Here is a 23,897-nt window from a genome sequence, read left to right on the forward strand (position 1 = left end):
AAAGGGAGGAGGGGTGTGACCCACACCCCCCTCCCCTTGAGCACGCCACTGACTGCTACCCCAAGTGTCGACGTCACCGCAAGTCACTGGTAGCACTTTTAAAAGTTTGAGGAAACATATTTGTAATATTTGCAGAATTGACTTTAACTACTCTGCTGGATCGAGGTGTCACAGGGAAATGCTGAATGCCATCCAGGACTATGTGACAGTATTTTCGCCAAAATTACCATTCATTCTTCATTCCTGTATTCCTTTATGCATCATATGAAGGAATAGCATATTTGAATTACAATACAGTACGAGTTCACCAAAAAATTGCCACCAAATCAACCAAGCATGGGGGAGTGGTTATCACAGCGCGCTACGACACCAGGATTTCCGGGTTCGAACCCCGACCCAGGCATGGACGTTCCTTGTGCTCGTCCCTTCATCAATTTCATCGTATCTTCGCAATTAACCAAATGTGACAAAAAAGCGACGCTAAGTAACAGAAATGAAATCAAATCATTGATTGATTGCTCAATTTGGTTTATTTTACTTCGCTTTTCCGCCACCTTTGGTACGACAAAATTGATGAAGAGACACACAAAGAACACAAATGGCCAATCCGAGATTTGAGCCCAGGATCTCTGGCATAGAGTCAAATCAAATAGTTTTTTTTATTTTCGAATGTGGGTGGGGGTTACGTGTACTTTTTTCTAGTACTCATTCATAATTTTGCAATCTTTTCCTGTTATTGACATTCTTCTCTTTTGAAGGAATACTGGCCCTAAAGGGAGGAGGGGTGTGACCCACACCCCCCTCCCCTTGAGCACGCCACTGACTGCTACCCCAAGTGTCGACGTCACCGCAAGTCACTGGTAGCACTTTTAAAAGTTTGAGGAAACATATTTGTAATATTTGCAGAATTGACTTTAACTACTCTGCTGGATCGAGGTGTCACAGGGAAATGCTGAATGCCATCCAGGACTATGTGACAGTATTTTCGCCAAAATTACCATTCATTCTTCATTCCTGTATTCCTTTATGCATCATATGAAGGAATAGCATATTTGAATTACAATACAGTACGAGTTCACCAAAAATTTGTATTGTTAAAACAAATCTGAATAGTGAATAGAAAATTAGCAGTGCTCTGCACTACATTTGTGCAAAGTATATTTGAAAATTGAATTTCTTGAAAATTTCTAAAAAAAATGAGGATATTTCAAACCACAGGCTGGCGCTATTTGTCCCCTACTTAGTGCATAGTGAGGGAAGATTGTTGAACACCACAACCATGATGTGGCTGCCTTTGTCATTTCACAATACAACAAATCCAAAAGTTTTGTATTTAAATAATAATCATAATGCGCCCGCTTTCTGACACTACATTGATTGGTTTTGGTTATTTTATTTGTGTATTTTTGCCACTTTTGGCTAATTGCAAAGATGAGTGTGAGCGATATGATGTAATTGAAGGTTGATTGATTGAGTTGGTGGTTTAAGTCCACTTTAAGCACAGTAAGGCTAATCGGGACTGGACCTACAGTTTAAAGCTGGATTCAAACCACTATGTACCACCACTGGGTATCGAACCTGGAACCACTTGATTACAAGGCGATGATGCTACCACCATGCCATTGGGGAGGCAATGAAATAGATGAAGGGACACTTACAAGGAAAACCCATGCCCAGGCTAGAATTTGGACCCAGAATGCATGGCATTGTAGTATACTGTGCTACCCATTATGCCACAAAGGCTGGCCTTCTAACATAGCCAAGCTCTTTGGGTGGTTTCCACATGGGAAAGAACAAAACATTGACAAGTTCGAACAACCAGCTTCACTGGTTCAATATGAAATGGCAGCAGTAGTTCACATCAAAGATGACCGTAAACAAGTGACTGCTCACTGGGAAACATGTATCGGAGCACATGGAATGGAAAACACATAGTACATAATTATTACATCTGTTCAGTATGTGTTCACATACATGAATCGAAATCAAATCATATACAAAATGTAAATGTGTATGATTCATACATGAAATTATACAATTAGAACCTGGGCACTTACTTGTTTCATTAAAATCCTAGTTCTCTGCCTTGCACTGTTGTTAAGACTTGCACATTATGCAATTCAGGACTTATTCACAGATGGTACAGCAGCAGCAAATAGAAGTTTGAAGTGTAGTAGCAAGATTCACCCACTCCATCAATGCAGTCACCCTAATGCTTCATGGCATGTAAGGTCTACTAAAAATCAGAAAAACAACTAATTATAATCTAGCATCAATGTATTCTGGTAAAGAATGATGTTCATATTAGTGCATTAGAATAATAAATGAATTAGTTTGTAAGCAAAACTCACTTTTGCTACAAAAAGATAAGTAGGTGAGGTGGTTGTTCAATAAATTTCAAATATTTTCTTTCATCTGGGCATTGATTGAATAACACAGACAGATGTCGGGCAGTACCCTCTGACACAACCAATGTTGCCACTACACTTCATAATTTTTAAAAAAAAACATACATTGTAATGAATATGTCATAATTAACCCCATAAATCATCTAGAATCCATTAAAATGCATAAAAATGTATTGTTCTTTCTTTTAAAATCAATAAACACCCACACAGATCCTCGATACACATTTAAAATTATTGCAAGCAACTCCATAGATGTATTTTATTCATGTTTCTTTTTTACTTTGTACATTTTTTTAACACATTAGTAAATTTTTCCCCACACTGATTGTTCATGTAAAGAATCATTTTCTTATTTTATGTTTAAAAAGTATCCACATGGACAAAGTTAATACCTAAGCAAGGTTTATGTGTCTATCACTTCTAAAGGGTCCCAGGTTCGATACCCAGTGGAACCACATAGTGGTTCGGATCCCACTTTAAACTGTAGGTCTAGTCCCGATTAGCCTTACTGTGCATAAAGTGGACTTAAAATACTGACTCAATCAATCAATCAATCTATCACTTTTTGTACAAAAGTTATGAACGTTCACAGTCTGAGATGCATAACTTCTCAGACACCCTGTATTTGTATTGGCTGAATTATATTGGCATGTACATAAGAAATAAAATTTTCTGGGTGTAAAAAGAAAATTTAGCAAAGGTCAAATATACATAACTCAAAAGTGAGAACCATCAACTTTAAGGATATAATACTTATAATGGCCTATTGTTTATATTTTCACTGTAGAATGGTTTGAAACTTGACATGTTTTCTATTTATTACAATCACTTAAAATGTACCCCTCAGTATTTGAGACGCTCCAGATGATTTTACAGAAAAACTTGGCATAATTTATGTTATATTACTCAGAAAAGATGAATCAATGAATCAATGAATCAATATGATGAATCGATCTAGTGAAAATAGATTTCTTCATTTTTACACAAGAAACTTACCAAAACCAGTTTCTATAGCATTATCAAAGTTCGTCAATGTATTTTCTTTCATCGTGTAATCTCTTTTAGCGCGACTTCATAGTTTTTCTAGAAAAATGAATTTTTAACTATGTTTGCCTAACCTAAAGGAACCTAATCTAACCTTGCCGTGAATGGTTTTTGGTGCTATGTGTGAATGGTGTTTGGTGCTATGCATGAATGGTGTTTGGGGCTATGTGTGAATGGTTTTTGGGGCTATCCGTGAATGGTTTTTTGGACTATCCACTTTTATTTTCATGAGAAAAGCATAATTCCACCCTAAAGAATGTTCCGCAATGCATAATACGTAAGTAGGAATGTTAAAAACGATGAAATAAATGAGTTATAGGTGTTTTCACGAGATCAAAGTGGTACCCAATATAGAAACAACAATGTTACACCTAATTGTTGGAAAATAATTCATAAAAAATAACATGATGCATGGCTAGGAGATTGAACTCATACGAGATCTGCCACCAGTGATGTAGCAATGAGAGCAAACAAGTTGGGTTTCACGCTCAGCCCTCCATTAGCTTGAGAGGAAAGGGAAAGATAACGAATCACACGCACCCAATCTGGCGCAGGCAGCTATCCTCTGGCTTCTTTGGACTTGGCAGCAATGTAGGCCTGTGGTGACAACGAAGATGATGTGACAAACGACTAAGGTAATCCCGGGCACAGCACTTGCCGCAATCTGTGACTCTCTGCCTGACCATGGCTGTCACAGTTGGCAATGCAGATTCCCCTCTACTGCATTCCGAGTCAATATCTTCTCACTGGCTGCTGGACATTCACTCCCTTTGCACCCTTGCATTCTGGCAATGGATTATGGCCATTTTGCCTCAATGTATCTGTAAACATTAGACAAGTCAGGATCCTAGTTTCTAATGCAATATAACCAATAAATATGATTCAATGCAATTAAGAACAATCCATTTAATTGTCAGTTGACATGCACAATCACCACCATTGCTATACACTGGATCATCTGCTATGCAAATCCTAGATAATGCATCAGCCAACTCTACATGAGCAGGATTGGAAGAGTTTTGAAATTGTATTCATGCGAGATCAACTTTCGATTACTTCTAGGATCCAATAATAAATAGCAGTATCCATGGTTAGCTTGGGATCTGGCAACGGCCTATTTCTTACATGCTCACTTTTTATGCCTAAGATAAACACATCGCAGCACATGAAATCAACTATCAACGATATCATACCTAGATGGTTTTTTTTTTATTATTATTTTGTCTGCACGATGAAATCTGGAATACTCTGAACCAGGTTTTTGTTTAATAAGAGAAATTTGTGCCTCTCGAGCACAAGATTTTCATTGAGACTGAACTGTGAATTGATTTGGGTGCATGTGATTGTATAAATCAGCATGTTTACTGTGTCCTACTAAAAATCGGAAAAACAACAACTTTATATTATAAACTAGCATAAATGTATGCTGGTAAAGAATGATGTTCACACTGGTGCATTAAAATAATGAATGAATTAGTTTGTAAACAAAACTCATATATGCGACAAAAAGATATGTTGGTTAGGTTGTTGTACGATAAATTTCAAATCATTTCTTTCATCTGGGCATTGATTGAATAATACAGCCACATGTCAGGCACACCTGATACTACCCTCTGACATGCATCTTGGAGGCCCTGGCGGTGAAAGTACAAAGGCTGTCACAGAGAAGGTGAGACTAATTCCTGTATAGGAAAATAGCAACCTCCATTGGCTAGCAAATGTACTAGGGTGAAAATTTGGTTCATTAGCTGCCGATTGAGACCAAAATGAGTGCAATATGTCAAAAAGTCGTGACTGCGTAGCAGTTAAAAGACAAGCATGTACATGGACCCCTCCAAGAATCATTAAAATGAAACAGAAAAATTACAAACCACAAATTTTTTATTCACAATCAGCCATATCGAGTAGACGTACATCTTTTTCAAAATAGGCACCATTGACAGCTAAGCAAGCGTCCATACCCTCCTGCCACTTTGTGAATGTCTTTGAAAATTCGTCGTCAGGTAGCGAACTGAAAAAAACTTGCGCTGCGGATGACGACCACGTAAAGCGGCCTTTAAAAGTGGAAACAGCCAAAGGTCACAGGGTGCAAGGTCCGGGCTGTATGCTATGTGCACTTAGCTCTCTCACAGACATATGCCTATCATCACAAATAATTGCTGCAACAATATTCACTAGCGTGTCGTTAATCACGGACGGTCTTTGTCCAGGATGCGGAAGCAAAGCACCTGATTCGCACCCATCTTCGAACAACTTGTGCCATCGGTACACTGTGGCTCTACTCAGTCTGTCTTGATCGGCATATGCCTGTTGATACATTGCATATGTTTCCGCAGCACTTTTCCCTAAACGCCAACAAAATTTTATGGCATGTCGCTGTTCATCTTGAATACTCATAGCGAAAAACAATGTTAAACACAAAAACCTGGAGGGGTAAACGAAACACGTTCCATGTAAATCAACACAGCTGCTCACTAATGTGGTTTTGCAACATGTGACAACTTGCTACGGAAACAGAATGAGTTATCCTACATGACGCGACTAATGCCGAAACCATAGGCAGTGTTGCCAAGCCAGGAAAAAATCTGTCTCACCTTCTCTACGACAGCCTTTGTACATAGTGGCTCGGATACCACTTTCAACTGTAGGCCCAGTCCCGATTAGCCTTACTGTGCATAAAGTGGACTTAAAACACCAAATCATCACCAACAACAATCGGAGACCCCTGAGTAACCCTGGGAGTGGGAGGGGGGGGGGTAAAGGCGGCTGGAGCATAGTGATGATTACCTCTAAAATGGCAGAGATCGAGAATCTGTGGGGCCATACGCCCACAACCCATAAATGTGCCTTAATGGCACGGTGCACTTTGCCTATTTTACATTGAAAATAGTATCAAACTCGTACGTACCTGGAAAGAGATGTCCTCCACGTACTTGCACAAATGTGAAATGTCAATTGCAACATAACTTGCATGTAACACTTAACGCCATGCAATGTACAATTTATGAATATGCATCATTTATCATTAATATCTGCATACAATTTGAAAATCTTACGATGTGACTTAATCACACAATCAAACAACAACCAGCTTTACAAAAAGCATTTCTTTTAACATTTTTTCTAGCATAAGTGACTGATAATATCTTAAACGGTTTGCATTTGCGATTGCGTTGTGAAGCATGCGGAGAAAATTAGATAATGTATACAGCACGAAAGACTTCACTCTTCCTTTTTTTTCCCACACAAAAAATGTGTGGATTCAAGCATTGTGAAGAAAGATAGACACTTCTACTGGTGGTCACGGGGGGAGCTGATGGAGCTGCAGCCCCTCCCAAAATTTTCATAAGAAAGCAGTAAAACAACTCTGGAAAAACAAGTGGTAATTGCAAATTGCTTAAAATGAGCTCCAAATTACCATTTTTGTCTTTCAATACCTTCTAGTACGAAGGTTAAGAATATAAATTATGAAATATTTTATTTTGTATCCTGGCCCCCAGAATGCAGGTATCTAATATCCACACTTACATTTAAATTTCCAGCTTCCTCCGAAAAATTTCTGAATATGTTAGTGTCGACACCAGACGGCACAGCACAGACACGGCTGTTTGTCAACTTGCATTTTGTTACAATCATGTGCATCATTTTACATATGCATAGTTTTGTGATGTAAAAAAAAATTGTTAGGGAGATTTCAGACTGAAGGAAAAAGCGAGCAGCAACAGCAAAGGTTCACACCAAAGTTACAAGTGGCACAGGTGCAAATCATGGCAGTTGGGATGGGCAATTGCCCTTATTGCTCTCCCAGTGGATCTATGGCTGAAAGCTCCCTTACTGTCTGAAGCAAATTCATGTTAGGCAAAGTGGTATGTTTTTTTAAGGTTTCTCCCAAAGCCTTCAGGCACAAAGGCAAAGTTGATAGCACACATATTTTACAAACATTTGTATCTGAGGTCTGCAGAATTCTTGACCGGGCTTCACATAATAACAATATCACCAAGTTTATACCATTCTATTTCCCTCACTTTTCCATTTACAAAATAATTGAATCCATCTAAACGTTTGAACACTTTTGAGTTCATCGTGGATGTACTGCCCATAGTGTACATAAGAAATTTGTTACGCAACTGGCGGCCATAGTGACATATTGATTTTGAATAGTCTGTACAGCAGTTGATCATGCAAAGGATTCAGCAAGTCCACTCCTTCATGGCAAAGTTTGATGTTGACTCAGCACTGTGCTCTTGTCTGGTCTTACTGCAAGTGGCCTACATGCTGGCAAGGGGAGTGCAGCGGGGAATATGCTGCAGACCAACCAGACAACAGCGGTGGCGCCAAGATTCATGAAGTTGCGGGAGGAGGTGCTGCGTGCACCTCCTCCTACAAGCTACTGTGTTCCTCATCACATTTAATTGGTCTGCTTCCCCACTTCCCTTGCCAGCATGTAGGCTGCCTGTCTCAAGACCAGACAATATCTTTAGACACCCTAGATATATTATGCTTGTCCCATCATTTCTTCAGTTCATCATTCATCCTCATTGTCATGATTAATCCACAAGGTGGCAAAACAACATCAAATAACAAATTTGGAAATGGAAATTAGTAATATCCTCTTGAAGATGGAAAAGTCTACACCACTGCACAGGAAAGTGATTTATGCTCCCACAAACAGACAAATCACAACAGGAAATGCTTCATGACTACTTTGTTTCTCTATATTTCATGATAACATCATGTAACTATTATTCACTAAATAACTTAGGATAAATTATGTTTGTATGTCCAAATAATAATTGTGCAACAACAGCTGCCACTGCCACATTTGCTGCTGAACATGAAGAAAACAACAAAGTCAAAACAGCATGCAGAATTTGGAAGCTAATAAGCTTAGAGCATGCAGCTTGTTAAAAATTTACCGCACACCTCCTTCTGTTCCTTAAGTGAGGGAGTGACTTATTCATTACTACAGTCATGTGTTTAGGGGCAGCCTTGGTTTCCGAAATTTAACCTTGAAACTTCTATTACATGAACGTACACTATGAGAATCTGAAGTAGGAATGAGAATAGTTTCCGAATAGCTTCAGAAGGAGTGATTTAAAGTGTGACCCAAAGATAAAATGGACAGCTGGTGCCATCAGTCTATTGGGTGCAATTTTGAACTGGTGAACAGGCCAGAAGTAGGAAAACGAGTTTTAGAAAGAAAACTCTGGGGTTCATGCCATGGACAGTGTTTCAAACTCGAAGCAACATTTACTAAAGAACTACTTTGCAATATTTGTCATCATAGGAAAATTTCCAGTAAAATACAGAAACACATGTCGGGGTCTCATGGATCTTTCAGTAAGCTGGAAAAACTGTCATATCAATCCATTTTCAACAACACTGCATGGTTGTGGGAATGTTCCACTGCTACATGTTACATTTTTCTTCATTCACTTTGATTTATTGTGGTGGGCACAGGGCATGCCGAATAACATTTTCTTTTTCCTAAAATGATTATCCTTCTTCCATTCACTTTCATTGTTGGAAGGTACAATGTACAAATTTAACCTCCGCTAAAAGCCCTATCTTTAAGAAGGAAAACAAAACCATAGTTCCCAAGCTACAATTTTTTTTGTACATCGCAGCAAGTTTGAAGAGCATACACTTGAAAAGTTCCTGTTCAGAGATGCTATACACATGTGCAAGGCTCCATTTGCCAAACGTTAAATATCAGTCTTATCTAGTTTTACCAGGTGTATAAGCTTAAATCTGCTGTTTTGTAGTCAGAAAAACACATGGTTTGTTCATAGAAAGCAACAAGAAATTTATTCAAAGTACTTGCCCTCGCGAGCTACACATTTTGCCCACCTCTCGGGCAATTTGTGGATACCATGCCAAAAAAAGTCCTTCTCTTTCGAGGCAAACCACTCATGAAGCCATTTTCGGACGTCTGCATACGAATCGAAGTGCTGCTCAGCGAGGGCGTGGCCCATCGACGAAAACAGATGGTAGTCGGAAGGGGCCAGGTCTGGTGAATAGGTGGGATGGGGTAGCACCTCCCAGTTGCGTGTCTCCAAGTAATTTTGGACCAGTCTTGACGTGTGCGATGGGGCGTTGTCGTGGAGGAAAATCAGCTTGTCATGTCTTTGTTGATAATCCGGCCTTTTGTCACACAGAGCATAGTGCAATTTGATCAGTTGTTGGTGGTAGCAGTGGGCAGTGACAGTTTCACCAGGTTTCAACAGCTCAAAGTAGACGATACCCTGTTGATCCCACCAAACACACAGCATCGTCTTCCGGCCGAAGTGATTTGGTCTCGAGGAAGATGTTGATGGTTGGCCGGGATCAACCCACGATTTCTTGCGTTTAGAATTCTCGAAATATATCCACTTTTCATCGCCAGTCAAAATCCGATGCAGGAAAGGCTTTCTTTCTTGTCTGGCAAGCAAGATTTCGCATGTGTTTTGGCATCTCTCCAGCTGCTGATCGGTCAATTCATGCAGCACCCATTTTCCGATCTTTTGAACCTTTCTCATGGCACGTAGACGCATGGAAATGGCTGCTTGAGTAACACCCAATTGCTTGGTAAGAATCTCTTGCATTTGGGTATCGTCCTCGTCCAAAAGAGCCTGCTATTGATGACCTTCCTGGGCCGATTTTCACGATTCTTGTTGCTCAGGTCAAAATTGCCATCTTTGAACAGACAAAACCAATCCCTGCATGTTGTTTCCGATACAGCACTGTCACCATAGGCCTCCACAAGCATTCGATGCGATTCGGCAGCCGATTTCTTCAAATGGAAGCAGAAAAGCAGAGCTTCCCACATATGCTCTTTTTCTGGCACAAAACATGACATGCTTACCACAGGAACATTGTCTATTGTTGTCTGCACGTGCTGACGATGTGCACCGATTCGTGTTGGCAGATGTCCAACTCATACAAACACCAGGTATGGCATGCCCATGGTAGCTTCATACGCTCACTAACGCCATCTATGAGCAAACAGCAGATTTAAGCTTATACACCTGGTAATTTAACACAAATCTGCCTCAGTCTCATCTAAAGTTTTGAAAGACCACCTTGGTCTTGTCTTGAAATTTGTAAACCTGTGAGCAGTTGAAATTGAAGATTTTTTTGGGGATACCCTGCATTACAAATTTAAAAAATTACAAACCATACCTCAAAAATATTTAAACAGAATTAGTGTGTATGTATATATATGTATATATTATTTATTTTTAATAAATGTCAATATTTACAGTCTCACAGCACATCTCATATTGCTCTCTAGATAACCCTGCAACATCAATATATTGCACCAAACTGTATAAACAATATGTACATATTACAAATAACAATAAAAACATAAAATATTTATGTAGCAAATTTGCCATGTTCAGTCATCGTTTAAGAAAAATTATTTTACAAATAATGTACACTCCTCAGCCATAACACAACAATGAACTTGAGGTACATACTGCCATATTTATTTATGGCAAAAATACAGCTGATCATAGAGATGAATTGTGAAAATTTTATTCTGAAGACAAAAGTATAAAACTGCAGAAAGACCTTGATTGTCATTCAAAAATTGTGCTTTCATTTCAAACAATGTTTACAAATGTTCCAAAACACATTTCCTTCTCTAATATTATGCAAATTTGTTATCTTACAAATGCTTTTATCAATAAAATACTGTTTCTGTTCTTAAAGTAATTAACAGCTTCATGTGTTTTCTTGTAACTCTTCTATATACTCCGGAACTCGCAACGTACTATTAAATTTTAAAAAGGTTAAATAAATATGACATGCCTATTGATAATTCAGCTGCCAAAAATAGTGGAACCTCAAATTTACATTTTTCAGTGGACCAAAGTGAACAAAACTTGTGTGAAAATGTAAAATCTGGGAATTTTTTATAATATTTTTCTCCATTCACACCATGATCATTGAATGTACAAATGCAGTAAAATATACAATCCAGGAACATAAATTTAGAGTTTCACCGTATATGATATTCTGAGAAAATATAATCACTGAAAATTTCTATATATAAAGACAATATATTGCTAGGAAAGTTCCTTTACTAAACGACAAGTGGGTAATGTTGACAAGTTGTTTACTATTGTGATTTTGCAGAAAAAACTGATAGATTACAGCAGCTGCTGGTGGGTCCAAATTAGGTAAAGGGCCACTAAGAAAAAATGGGGTAATAGAAAAAATTGTATCAATAGTTACACACTTATTAGAAAATTGAATTTCCAATAAGTACGTGTAACTATTGATCTAATTTTTTCTATTACCTTCTTTTCTTCCTATTAGCCCTTCGCCTAATTTGTACCCACCACCACAGAAAGACTGCAATAGTCAAAAACAAAGATTACAGCCATTCAAGAAAATTTCAGAACCGATGAAATGAACATACATATTCATTTAGAAACCTAGTATAAGGTGGGAAAATAGAACGTATCAGACATTCAGATTTATGAAATTTGAAGTCACGCGCTAAGCACTAAAGAAACTCAGAAATTACAATATCGTAAAATATAACCACTTTTTGTATTCATGGCTTTAGATTGATTGATTGATTGATTGATTTAGTTTATTTTACTTCGCGTTTTGTGCCTCTTGGCTAATTTGCGAAGATGGGGATGAGTGATGAAATGATGAAATGGATGAAAATGGACATTCACAAACAACCATACCCGACCGGGATTCGAACCCGGGACCCTTGGCGTCGCAGCGCGATGTGCTAACCACTCAGCCACAGGGTCGGGCTTCATGGCTTTAGACAAAAAAAGGTCTGCAGAAGGAATCTTGCAATCTGAAACAAACAACGAAGTGATTCTTGCACTTTTGAATCCACATTTATAATACATAAAAAAATAAAAAAAAAATGGACAAATTGGAAAGATTACACAACAAAATGGTTCTGTATGAAATTTAATTCCATGGAGGAACATACAGGGTGTACCAAAAAGAATCATCCGATTTTAAACAATAATATCTTTTCTGTCTTTTCAGATATGTGAGTGAACAACGTACTGTTGGAAACAAGAATATCTCAAGTTTTACACGGTGAATGCCCACTTCAGTTCTGGTGAAAATGACATCTGGACAACAGAAAGTGTTTTGTGTACTACGTTTTGCGCAGTGCAAGTCAGTGATAACTGTTCAGCGTGACTTTCGTACTAGGTATGGTGTGGACCCTCCTACTGCACAGAGCATTAGACGATGGCATGCACAATTCCGAGAAACAGGCTGTTTGTGTAAGGGAAAATCACCAGGCCGCCCCCGAGTGTCCGACGCAGACGTGGAGCGCATCCGTCAATGTTTTACACGCAGTCCGCAGAAATCCGTTCGTCGTGCAGGTCGACAGCTCAACATGTGGGGGTTTCTAAAAAGACTCCGTTTATGTGCCTCCGTTACCAAGAACAATGAATGAACTGAGACATCGCATAACAGCAGCTGTGGAAGCTGTAACTGAAGACATGCTAGCTGCAGTTTGGGAACAATTTGAATACCGTATGGATATATGCCATGTATCTCACGGGGGGCATATTGAACACCTATGAAGGGGCAACAAAAACTTTTTGAGTTTCACTTTCATGGGCAAAAAAAAATATTTGTATATGTTTATTTGTTTCAGATATATAGACTTGCCAAATTGGATGATTCTTTTTGATACACCCTGTATTTCCGATAGGGTGACAATATCAAATTGCGAAAATGCATCACACTCGCATCCTCACACATATTGTGAATCTTACTTTTAAGAGCACATGGTAAAACATAGGACACCGATTATCATAAAGAAATATTAGAAATATTTATGTATTTATACAAGGGTTGGAACTTAAATAGTGGCAACACTGCTGTGGAGACACTATGCAATGGAATGTAGTAGTGGCGCTGATAGCACACGTTGTTGACATACCTACCTTACCTCCGAGCAAATGGACTCGCCCGTCCCACGTCACAGGCAGGCGCACAAGCGAGGGAAACACAGTCACTTGTGAGCGAGCGGTCTAACGTGAAGGTCACTATGTTTTCCAAATAGGAACAACGGAGTTGGATCAAGATTGAATGTGCCAGAGGTAATACAGCACGACAGTGTCATCAAGGGCTTCAAGAGGCATGCGGGGAATCGGCATTGCCGTACAGAACAGTGGCACGGTGGGTAAAAACCTTCAACGAAGGTCGGCAAACATGCATCGGGCAGGTCATCCTAGCGTCTCTGAAGAAGAAGTGCAAGCTGTTGCCGCGTTAGTGGACAGTGATCGAAGCATGACGATTCGTGAGCTCGCCCACAAAACCGGATTAGCGCATACGACTGTGCTTCGCATCCTGAAGGAACGCCTGGGCATGCGCAAAATGCATCACGATGGGTTCCACATGAGTTGACGGAAATTCAGAAATGGATGCGTTACGACGCTGCTCAGACGCACTTGGAGCGCTATGAGCGCGAAGGTGAGGCTTTCTTATGCCGTATCGTAACACTGGATGAGACATGGGCCAGATCTTACGAGCCAACACTGAAATGCCAATCCAACGAATGGCGTCATTATGGGTCGCCGCGAAAGTCGAAAGTGCATCAGAGCCCCAGTGTGGTGAAAGTTATGGTGATTCTCGTGTACGACTGTGATGGTGTTATCCTAACGCATTATGTTCCTCCACGGCAGACTGTCAATGCCCAGTATTACTGTTCATTTTTGGAGCATCAACTGCGACCAGCTTTGCGAAAGAAGCGGCGACACTTTCTGCGCAACCCACCCATCATTTTGCACGACAATGCATGGGCGCATACAGCGCAAGCTGTGGCTGCTCTGTTCGGTCGATGGGACTGGGAAGTACTGTACCATCCACCATACTCCCCGGACTTAAGTCCTTGTGACTTTGATTTGATTCCGAAGATGAAGGAACCACTTCGTGGCATTCGCTTCAGAACTGTTCCAGAGATTCAACAGGCAGTAGACCGCTCCATTCGCACCATCAACACAACAGGCTCTGCTAACAGTATACTACGCCTTCCACATCGCTGGCAACGGGTTCTACACAACGCTGGTGACTACTTTGAAGGACAGTAACAGGTACAAACATGTAACTTGTGTATCGGTTGTGAATAAATAGTTGCCACTATTTAAGTTCCAACCCTCGTAGATAGACATTCATGTGTAAAAAAGAAAGTTACTTAGCAAAAATGAAAACAGTGAAAATATTTTCCCAAATAACAGTTACTTAATCACAAAATTAGTAATTATTACAATTCTCTGAAAATATTTAACTGCATGGGTTCTTTGCGTTTCAAGTTCATTCTAAGTCTCATTAGATCATTTAATAGTACACAAAATTTACATAAGATAACAAAAATTGTGACATACATGAAAATCATATGTCGAAGTATTATATTCTATTAATAGTACACATTTACATTTCACATGTCACTCCCTCCATCACCCTAACATATCCATTCACACAAACAACAAATTTCACTGTACTGTTTTCTGAAAACTTACAATGTAGGAAAAGGAAGTTCTATCTCTAGCCTCTATTCAGCAAAGAAGAAGTAGAAATTTTACATTTTACACAGCTTTTTACATGCAAGAACAATTACATGTTGCTGCAATAAATTCATCTCTATTACATGTCTCTACAACTACAGGTAGGTACTAATAAATTATTATCAACTTCTATCACAATAAGATCAATAATTATTGCAATCTCCTTATGATCATAAAGGCTACAAGCCATATCTCTACAGAAATCTTTGTAGAGAAAAAGTTCATGTATGAAAAGTTACTAATACATGTAAACTTATTCAGAAATTGACTTGAATATCACATTGTGAAGATCTCTTCTACACTATCTCTTTGTTACAGAGAAAAATACTCCTGTATTTACCCTCATACTTGCAACATTTCACATAAGTTGGCTATATTGTAAACAAAAATCTGAACGTAGTTTAATTTGTATGGAAGATGACCAAGTGCATTTATCACTTGACACAATTCCGTGATACGGTTTAGATCCGTAACAGAGCTTTTAACTTTGTAGTCACAAATATATACCAATTAACTTTTACAGTTCCAATACTGTTGAAATACAAGAACAGCACGGAGGTATTAAACATTATGTATTTCTCCCTATGCTATTATTTTCAGAATCACATTAGTTTCTTATGAGGAAAAGTAATGCTCCCATTACAACTTCTGTTTTTGACTAAGCAAAGCGACATTTTTGGCATTTTTAAACAGAATTTAGTTCTGTTCACGTCCTTCTAGCGCTACTCCAAGCCAATATTTGGACAGCAACTCATGCATGGAGAAGGACATATATCTTTTCCCCTTACCATCAGATTTCGTTAATAACCATATGGCTGAATGTAATGGCCAAGATATAGAGTCATTTAGTGGCTCATATATCCATCCAAGTTTATCACATGGGAAGAACAAATCATATAATCAGTGCTTGAAGTAAGGGAGGATGTGGGGTGGTGGTATGCAAAGCAACCCCCCTGATTATCCTCCAGCACACATTCCTCCACCTAGCAATTTCCTCAAGCACTGCATATCATGAGTATAATTGACATTACTCACTGAAACTTCCTTATATCTGTAAATACTATATAAAAAGGCATAAACCCATGTTTACGGAATTCCACATACAAGGTACATTTATCAAGTTACTCATTTTCCATGATGCCTACAAGTACAGGAACAAATAATTATCTTCCTGGGTATTTTTATTTCTACATTTAATTTAAACATGCTACCAGCAGTGATGTCATGAAAGATTAATAAGAATTCTTTACTTTGGGGGATGGTAGTATGTATGCATGTAAAGTTCTACTATAACTAACATAATAAGACAAAGAACAGTTTCTATAATATATTTGTGTTTACATTCAGCTTTCCTGAAAATTATTAGATTTGAAATTGTAGACTTTAGATTTGGAATGAAATCTCAAAGCATTACTAATGTCCAAGCATATCAAGAACGAGAATAAGATATATACCACTTTCTTTTTCATATTTGTATATAAAAATGAGCAATGATTACATAACTTGCTTATTACCATTTTTTATTCTACCCAATATTTTGGTAAGATTCAAAATTATTGCTGAATCATATCTCTTTGTGGAAACTCACTTTGCACAAAATACTTTGCATCTTACAAAGAAATTAACATCTACATAAAATATTTCACAAACATAATTTTCATTTCTTCTTTCTTTTCAGGAAATACAATGTGTAATCGAGTTCACAAATTGTGTAGTATGATTGTAATTAGTACTCGAAGTGAAGGGGAATACAAGGGGATGGCATTCCCCCAGCTAGCCCTAAGGCTCAACCAAATGTCCTCAGCTAAGAATTTCCACTTGGAGCACAAGTTGTGATAAATTTAAAATGCTGACATTAAGCTGAGTTGGGACTTTTAATTTTCTTTCAAATTTCCTTTTTTTGTGTGTGTGGTGTTGGTTAAATATTTGCCATTTCAAAAATTATCTCTGTTTTTCAGGGCTTTTCAAACTTTTTATGTATATCTTGGATAATATTTGTATTAGCTTCGTTCACTGGCATTTCCACACACCTAGTGAACTATCCCTGAATAGGAATTTACAAATATTTCTCTCTGTATACTTTCAAGGACATGTCATTTACAAAATTACAGAACATGAAGTCAGTGCTTTCCAAAACAATGTATAAGAATAGGCTCAAATTATGCTGACATATAAATTAAATCCGAAAAGTTCATTCATTCACTCTTTACAGAACCTAATGAATTATTTGTAAAGAGAAGAACCAATCAGAAATTAAAAAAACAACTAATGTGCTTCTTCTTATCATACCCTATTATAGAATATTGTCACTACAGGAACTTCTAGTATGTTACACTGTGCGTTGAAAGTTGATATCAAGTATTAAAATTCCAAAACTGTCATTTGTACCAGGAATTGCAACAACTTGCAGTATTATCTAATATGTGATTAGACAGGTGACTCAAAGTTTGAAGAAACAATTAGGGAGAATCTACAGTGCTGCCGGCAAGCAATCACAACACATAACGGCTATTTTAACAAAATCCTGTTCCCCTGCTGGCTGGTTTGGGGAGGAGGGTTTGAAAACTGTAAGAATCGGTAGGCAGCGGGTGACAGCCATAAAGGGGGGTCCCATGCCTGGATTTAGCTTGACCGGAGTGTAATTCAAATTATTCATAATGTTATGCAGAAAACATGGCTAAAAATGCCATGAATTGTAGACGATAGTTTAGGAATTCAGGCAATGAAGATAGTGGCAGAAATCAGTAGCTTCAATACTGAAAGAATCTAACAATACAAGTACTGTGGTTTTTCATGTGATTCAAATTATCCTTAGAATGAAATCTACAGAACATAAATTCAAAAAAATTCAAGAATTAGTACAGATCAAAGGTTTCAGAATACCTCACTGAACATCTGAAACAGTAATTTTCCAGGAATTAGTTCATTCATGTGTCCAAGGAAAGCAGACACACAGCGAGGCTAAAAATCCCATCAAACCCCAAAGCCTCAGCTTTGTATAAGAACATTATAATACTAAATTGTAGAAGATAGTTTTAATCAAATCGTCTCCTTAGGAATTCAGACACATTATTGTCAGTTACATTTTCCTTAAATTTACTGTACAAAATAAAAGGAGTGAGAGTGTGCTGAGGTTCTGGAAAGCATATTCAACCCCATTAACAATGAACAACAGAAACAGTCAACAATGCACACTGCTACCCAAAAACATCAATACCCAAACAATGGACCATACAAATTGAATTTTGTAACTTGGAAAATGTTAAGTCATCAGATTTAATTGATGCATAACATGACACTTCTTACCATTTGTCACTCTTAATGTTTTGTATAATTATATATGAACATAATCATAAATCTACAACATAATGACAAGCTTAATTGATTTCCTATCATACATTTATGTAACTTTTTAGTAGCCTGGCTTTGGTAAAAGGATACACTTTTGTTCTTGAGTCAAGATACACATACGGTAATTTAAAACTGTATCGATAAAAAACAGGTAAGATTTACTCATAAAAATGTACCAATATATTTTTGAAGGAACAGTGAAAATACTGTATTAAAATATTCATAACTTGCATAAGAAGTTTCAAACGTCAAATGAATATTTTTTAGGTGTAAATATTGGTGTAAAGCACCAATACCTTTCTCAAGCATGCTTATCCATACCACCTTCTTCTTTTACATAAGTGAACCTGATGGCGAGATAGCAACAGGTTTTCATGCTGTATTAGAGATCAAATTCATGATGGATTTTTTTCCCACCGTAGAAGAAAAACTTACTAAATATCTCAGTGTAATAGAAAGAGGTCGTTGTAAATTGTATCAAAAAATAGAATGCACATTATACAAGTAGTTTCTGTATGAAAAATTATTTTCTATACAGATACTACGCAGATATAGTAATCTTGTCTTAGGCCTTAGCAAAACTTGTACGTCAATAAAATCAAGATAATGAAGTCTCCAGCCCATATGTTACATGGTTCTTACATGTTGAATGGTAAGACAGAAAATGATAATTGCATGAATTATCATAGAAGTTTATAGATCTGATACAGTTTCCACCACTGGGCCATCTTTGTTGTTGCCAAAATGCATGTTTAGTGCGAGTATGGTGATTGGCCTTACTGTTGGAAGAGCAACCAAGTAATGATGAGTTTTCAACAAGGATTCAGAGGTCGAGTTCATTATTGCTACTTAACTGAAATACCTACCCCTCATGTTGGTTCCCTGCTCCCCTGACCCCCATAATGAAAATGTGGCAACCAAGAGTTCAACGGAAATCATGAGCTCTAGGGAGAACCAAGTATGTACAATCCTATCAGTGAAAATCAAACTTAACTGGCCTAACATACACTAAACCACTTACTACTTCACAACAACGAAGTTTGTTTTAAGTCCACTTTATGTTAGACGAGACACAAACTACTACACAATGTGCTTCCACTGTGAATTAATACTGAACCAGCTGCCATAACCCCCCAAAACTGTTGAAATAAGTCTAGACCTTCCTAACTTACATCGATCATACATTGTTCTAGGAAAGATTGTCAAAAGTTGTGTTTAAAATGTAGTTATTCCACAAAGACTACCAAGAGAAAAACATTAGTTGTACAGTTTTAGGACAGATCAAATCTTAGTTTCCTTGGTGACGATACATCTTTCAAACTGATGATCTACAGGATACATTTAATTCATGTGGATTCTTCATTTATTGTTTTGTTAGCTACGTACATACATTTTTCAAATGGTTCATTCAATTAATTCGTGGGCATAAGAATGAAATGTCCCACTTGTAAGCTTAATTTCAAAAGTATGATGTTTAATATTACTTTTGTGAGAAAAAAGCATACAGAATGTTTTAAACACTTCAATGCTTGAATATTTCTTTGCCTTCGACGAAAAGGAATTTATCCTTACAAAGATTGCTATAATTACAAACGAGCCAACAAAAAAGACACTGCAGTCTTTATTTGAGCAAATTTCATTTTAGACTATGAAATTTACTCTTTCATGTTATAACTCTGGTTTTGTTCAAGAGCATGTGATAACTTGTCAAAATGTCACACAAAAGTTTATAAAACATATTTGTTAGTGCATGTGCAACATAACTCATCCTATTGCATACTCTTTCCCTTTTCTTGCTTCCATTTTAATTGAATCCTCTCCCTCTTTTAATTCCTCTTTTCCTACTCTCATTTTGAGTGACTGTCGTTCAAAGTAAAATAACCAGAATTCAAAACTCAAGTGTTACAGCAAAATGAAAGTATCAACAATGTGAACATTAAACTTCAGTCACATAATGTTGTAATACACGTGACTTTTGGAATACCTTTTCATTTTTCTTAAGTACCTTCAGATCACAACCAATAAAAAACAATGTAAATAAATGTGAACAATGTAAAATATGCGAGATCTTATCTGAAAAAAATGCAACGGTCACTATCGCCAAGGGTCTGTCTCGCTGTACATCCTCTCAATATTGTCTCTAAGCATCTTCTCTTGTTCTGAAAAAAACAGAAAAGAATGTTGTCAAGATTAAACAAGTAGTTCAATACAAGGTATCATTTTAGTTTTTTTCATATTTATTCATGTATCCTGTTATCTAAATTTTTAATTTTTACCAGTCAGTTCTTTCTGCATGTATTTTCTTATCAGTATTTACTGATAATGACAAACTGGCATTACAGAAGAATTGTTAATTGCAGTGATATGTTGATATTACAAAGAACTGGTAACACAGTGTACACAATGTTAATATATTTTTCATTGTTACTTTAAATATAAACATATCTACCATATTTACACGTGTATAATGCACACTCTAGTCTTTGATGGGGAAAAGCAACAAACTATTATATCTCGTATATAATGTGCAGTACAATTCAGGTTCAAGAAATTGCTTTCTTGGTTGTAGATCGTAAAGCTGTTGCTATGCCAATCAAGAATGAATGACATCATGAATATTCAATGAGTCACCTGTTATGTGGGACCAAGAGGAGAATATCGTCTTGTGTATACAATGAGTCACCAACCCATGCCACCTCCCCCCTCTCCCTCCACTGTCTTTAGCATCACAAGGCTTTCACTTCTGTCTGTAACCACCTTGTTTATTCTGTAGTACAAGAAAGAGAGATCAAAATGATGTTATGGATTTCCAGTACTCGGGAAGTTATTTTCTATTATTTCTTGCACGACAAATACCACTGATGCACATTCCATGTGATTAAAGTGAAAAATCATGAAAAATGGGCATTTCACTTTATAGTTGTTTTTTTAAAAAATTATTATTATTAAGGATATCCAGCCTGGTAATATGCTTTATACACAGTGACAAAGTGAAAACGTGTGGTTTCATGTTCGCTGTCCAAATTATTTTCTGCATAATATGCACAAGTTTTGGGGGAAATTTTGGAAAAAGGTGTGTATTATACATGAGTAATTACAGTACAACGTAAACATAAAGAGATTTATCAGTTTCGGAAACTATGGTTTCAAATTTAATCACTGATACCAGATAATACTTTTCTTGAATCCAACTTGGAGACTGAAGTTCTCAGATTTGAGTTCCAGTCTGCATAGTGTTATTTGTGAGCATCAAGTCATCACTCATCATCATTGCCAACTAGCCACAAAGTGATAGAAAAGCAATGTCAATTCTCTTGAATTCAAGTTTCCCCATTGTCTACAGAATTCTATGCAACACTTTTGTAAGTTTCAATATCCTCATTTTTTACATGTTGAATTTTCATTAATTTTATGCCAAATATTGTGGCAAAAGTGGCTTTCATGATTAATTTACAACTATTTTAATATTCTGATTATTCCATGTGAATATTTTAAAGCAAAACTCTGGTAGAGAATTCTGCTACAGCTGGTATATCATAATACTGTATACCATTATGATATACATTATCTTATACAAATCTTGAACAACTTTAAATTTACATTGTTCAAGTATCAATATTGGTAACAGTACAAGCGTCAGTATATAACACCAGAACCAAAAATATTGTTGATAAAAGTACACTACATACCATCCCTCAAGTTGGCAATGACACACTGCTTCCGTAGAAAATCCAGACAAAGCTCTTTGCTTAATCCAAATGCATGCATGTTGCAAGTGAAAGTCCTGGAAAGAAATACAACAACAATTGAAACAAGTAATACCTTGGTACCTTGTAAAATAATCCATTTTAACCTCATTTTACACATTCTTTTATTGTAAATAGGAAGAAATTGTTCAAAATTTATATAGTTAAATCAAAGGCATTCAAATACACAGGAAAAAATCAACTGTATTTTTGTTTTTACTGATGAAATGCCACTATTACTGATGCACTATTACTTATAGCAAATTTGCACCTCAAGATGCCAACTACTTACCCTAACTGACCAAAAGTGATATTCTCTTGATACTGTTTCTCGTCTGTAATGGCTTCTAGACTGTTCTGTTGGATGTCTTCCCGTGTGACGACAGGTCGATGAGCTCTCTCGCACTGCAACGCATCAAAGAAAGCTGCGTTCCAAAATCGAAGTGTGTGCCATATAGTTTGATCTTTGAGGTAAGTGCACAGGTACTCCTTGTATGGTTCGCATCCAGGTACATCAACTAAAAAGAGTAAAAGTTTTGCTACAACAATTCTTGCATTCAATTAAACTGATCTGCTCCAGGTTGTCTACCAAAATAATCAAAAATTCTTGAACTTTCTTTCACTTTCCATAACCTATATTCATTCAACACCTACTTACGTAAAGTTGGATATTAACAATTAAGAAAATAAATATTTATTTAATGAAAAAACCATAATAAAATGCTAGTTCAGATGAAAACTGAAGCTGTATTTAACAAGAGAATTAGACTTGCCATATCTATTAATGCATCCTGGACTGCATTTGGCAGATTAACGAGGCTCTGATGTTGGGACTCGCAGCCAGTATAATTTTATGTGGGGCTTGTGTTGTCGTCCCTATATAATTGCGATTGTCCCTTCATCCATCTTATCACCATTCAACCTCATTTTAGCAATTGACCGAAAGGGGCAGAAAAGTGAAGTAAAATAAACTAATTCAGTCATTGTGATAGCTAAAATTCTTCACAAGTATAATTTCTTGACTTTTTATTGACTTCTTGACCTACGTTTTCTTGACTTTCTTCACTGGTATACACCCTGTGCTATGAGTAGAAATTAAGAAAAATTGCTAAATATAATACAATGAACCTACAATCAGAAATTCATATTTATGTATCAATGGGAGTCAGAAAGTGCAGTTGACATAAAACAAGAGAGAGTAAAGAGCAGGGGTTTTGCAGAATCTTCCATCTTGGGGAGTATAAATTAAAATTTTGGGGAATGCAAGGGTAAATTTAGGGCCAAACTAACCATAAATTGAGCCTCTGTGAAAACTTGTATGAGGTGTTGATGAAAACTTTTGAGCAGTGTTATGGGTGTGTGGATTGAAGAGTAAGGCCTGCTGTGATGTCAATAAAATATACACAGCAAAAGGTTTGTGTGGAAAGAATCTATTGAAATAAAATGTAGAACATCACCAATTGCAACTAGAATCTGGTGACTACATGGCAAACTAGTCCCACTCTCATTCTGTGGAATTTACTACATTACCATATTTGTATATTATCTCGTGTGCTTTCTCATGCATAGTGTGGCAAAATGACTTCCATGCTTAATTTACAGCTATTGTAATCCATCTGCAGTTGGTCTTATTTTTAACATTAAACACTGTATGTAATCTACATAGATAAAGTAAACAATATTGTGCCAAACGTAGCATTGCATGTATAGACAATGCAGTTGTAGATTTATAATTGAAGGTACATCAATGTACATAATGACATTTGCTGAAAGAGCAAACACCTTATCCATTTAAAATGTTTTCT

General features: G+C 37.1%; 1 protein-coding gene across 1 annotated transcript in view; it reads right to left on the reverse strand.

Moving 5' to 3' along the window:
- Positions 1-10,656: 10,656 nt before the first annotated feature.
- The window catches only part of LOC146001559 (uncharacterized protein KIAA0513), a 33,159-nt gene continuing 19,918 nt past the window's right edge, over positions 10,657-23,897 (reverse strand). Inside the window, exons 6-8 of the mRNA XM_083139032.1 lie at positions 22,385-22,610; positions 22,036-22,130; positions 10,657-20,505 (exon numbers count right to left, since the gene is read on the reverse strand). Coding sequence (XP_082995158.1) covers positions 20,441-20,505; positions 22,036-22,130; positions 22,385-22,610 — 386 coding nt within the window. The 3' untranslated portion in view covers positions 10,657-20,440. The remainder of the gene's footprint in view (positions 20,506-22,035; positions 22,131-22,384; positions 22,611-23,897) is intronic.

This window comes from Lepisma saccharinum, chromosome 17 (assembly GCF_977018435.1).
Source record: "Lepisma saccharinum chromosome 17, izLepSacc3.1, whole genome shotgun sequence".
Taxonomy (NCBI): Eukaryota; Metazoa; Arthropoda; class Insecta; order Zygentoma; family Lepismatidae; genus Lepisma; species Lepisma saccharinum.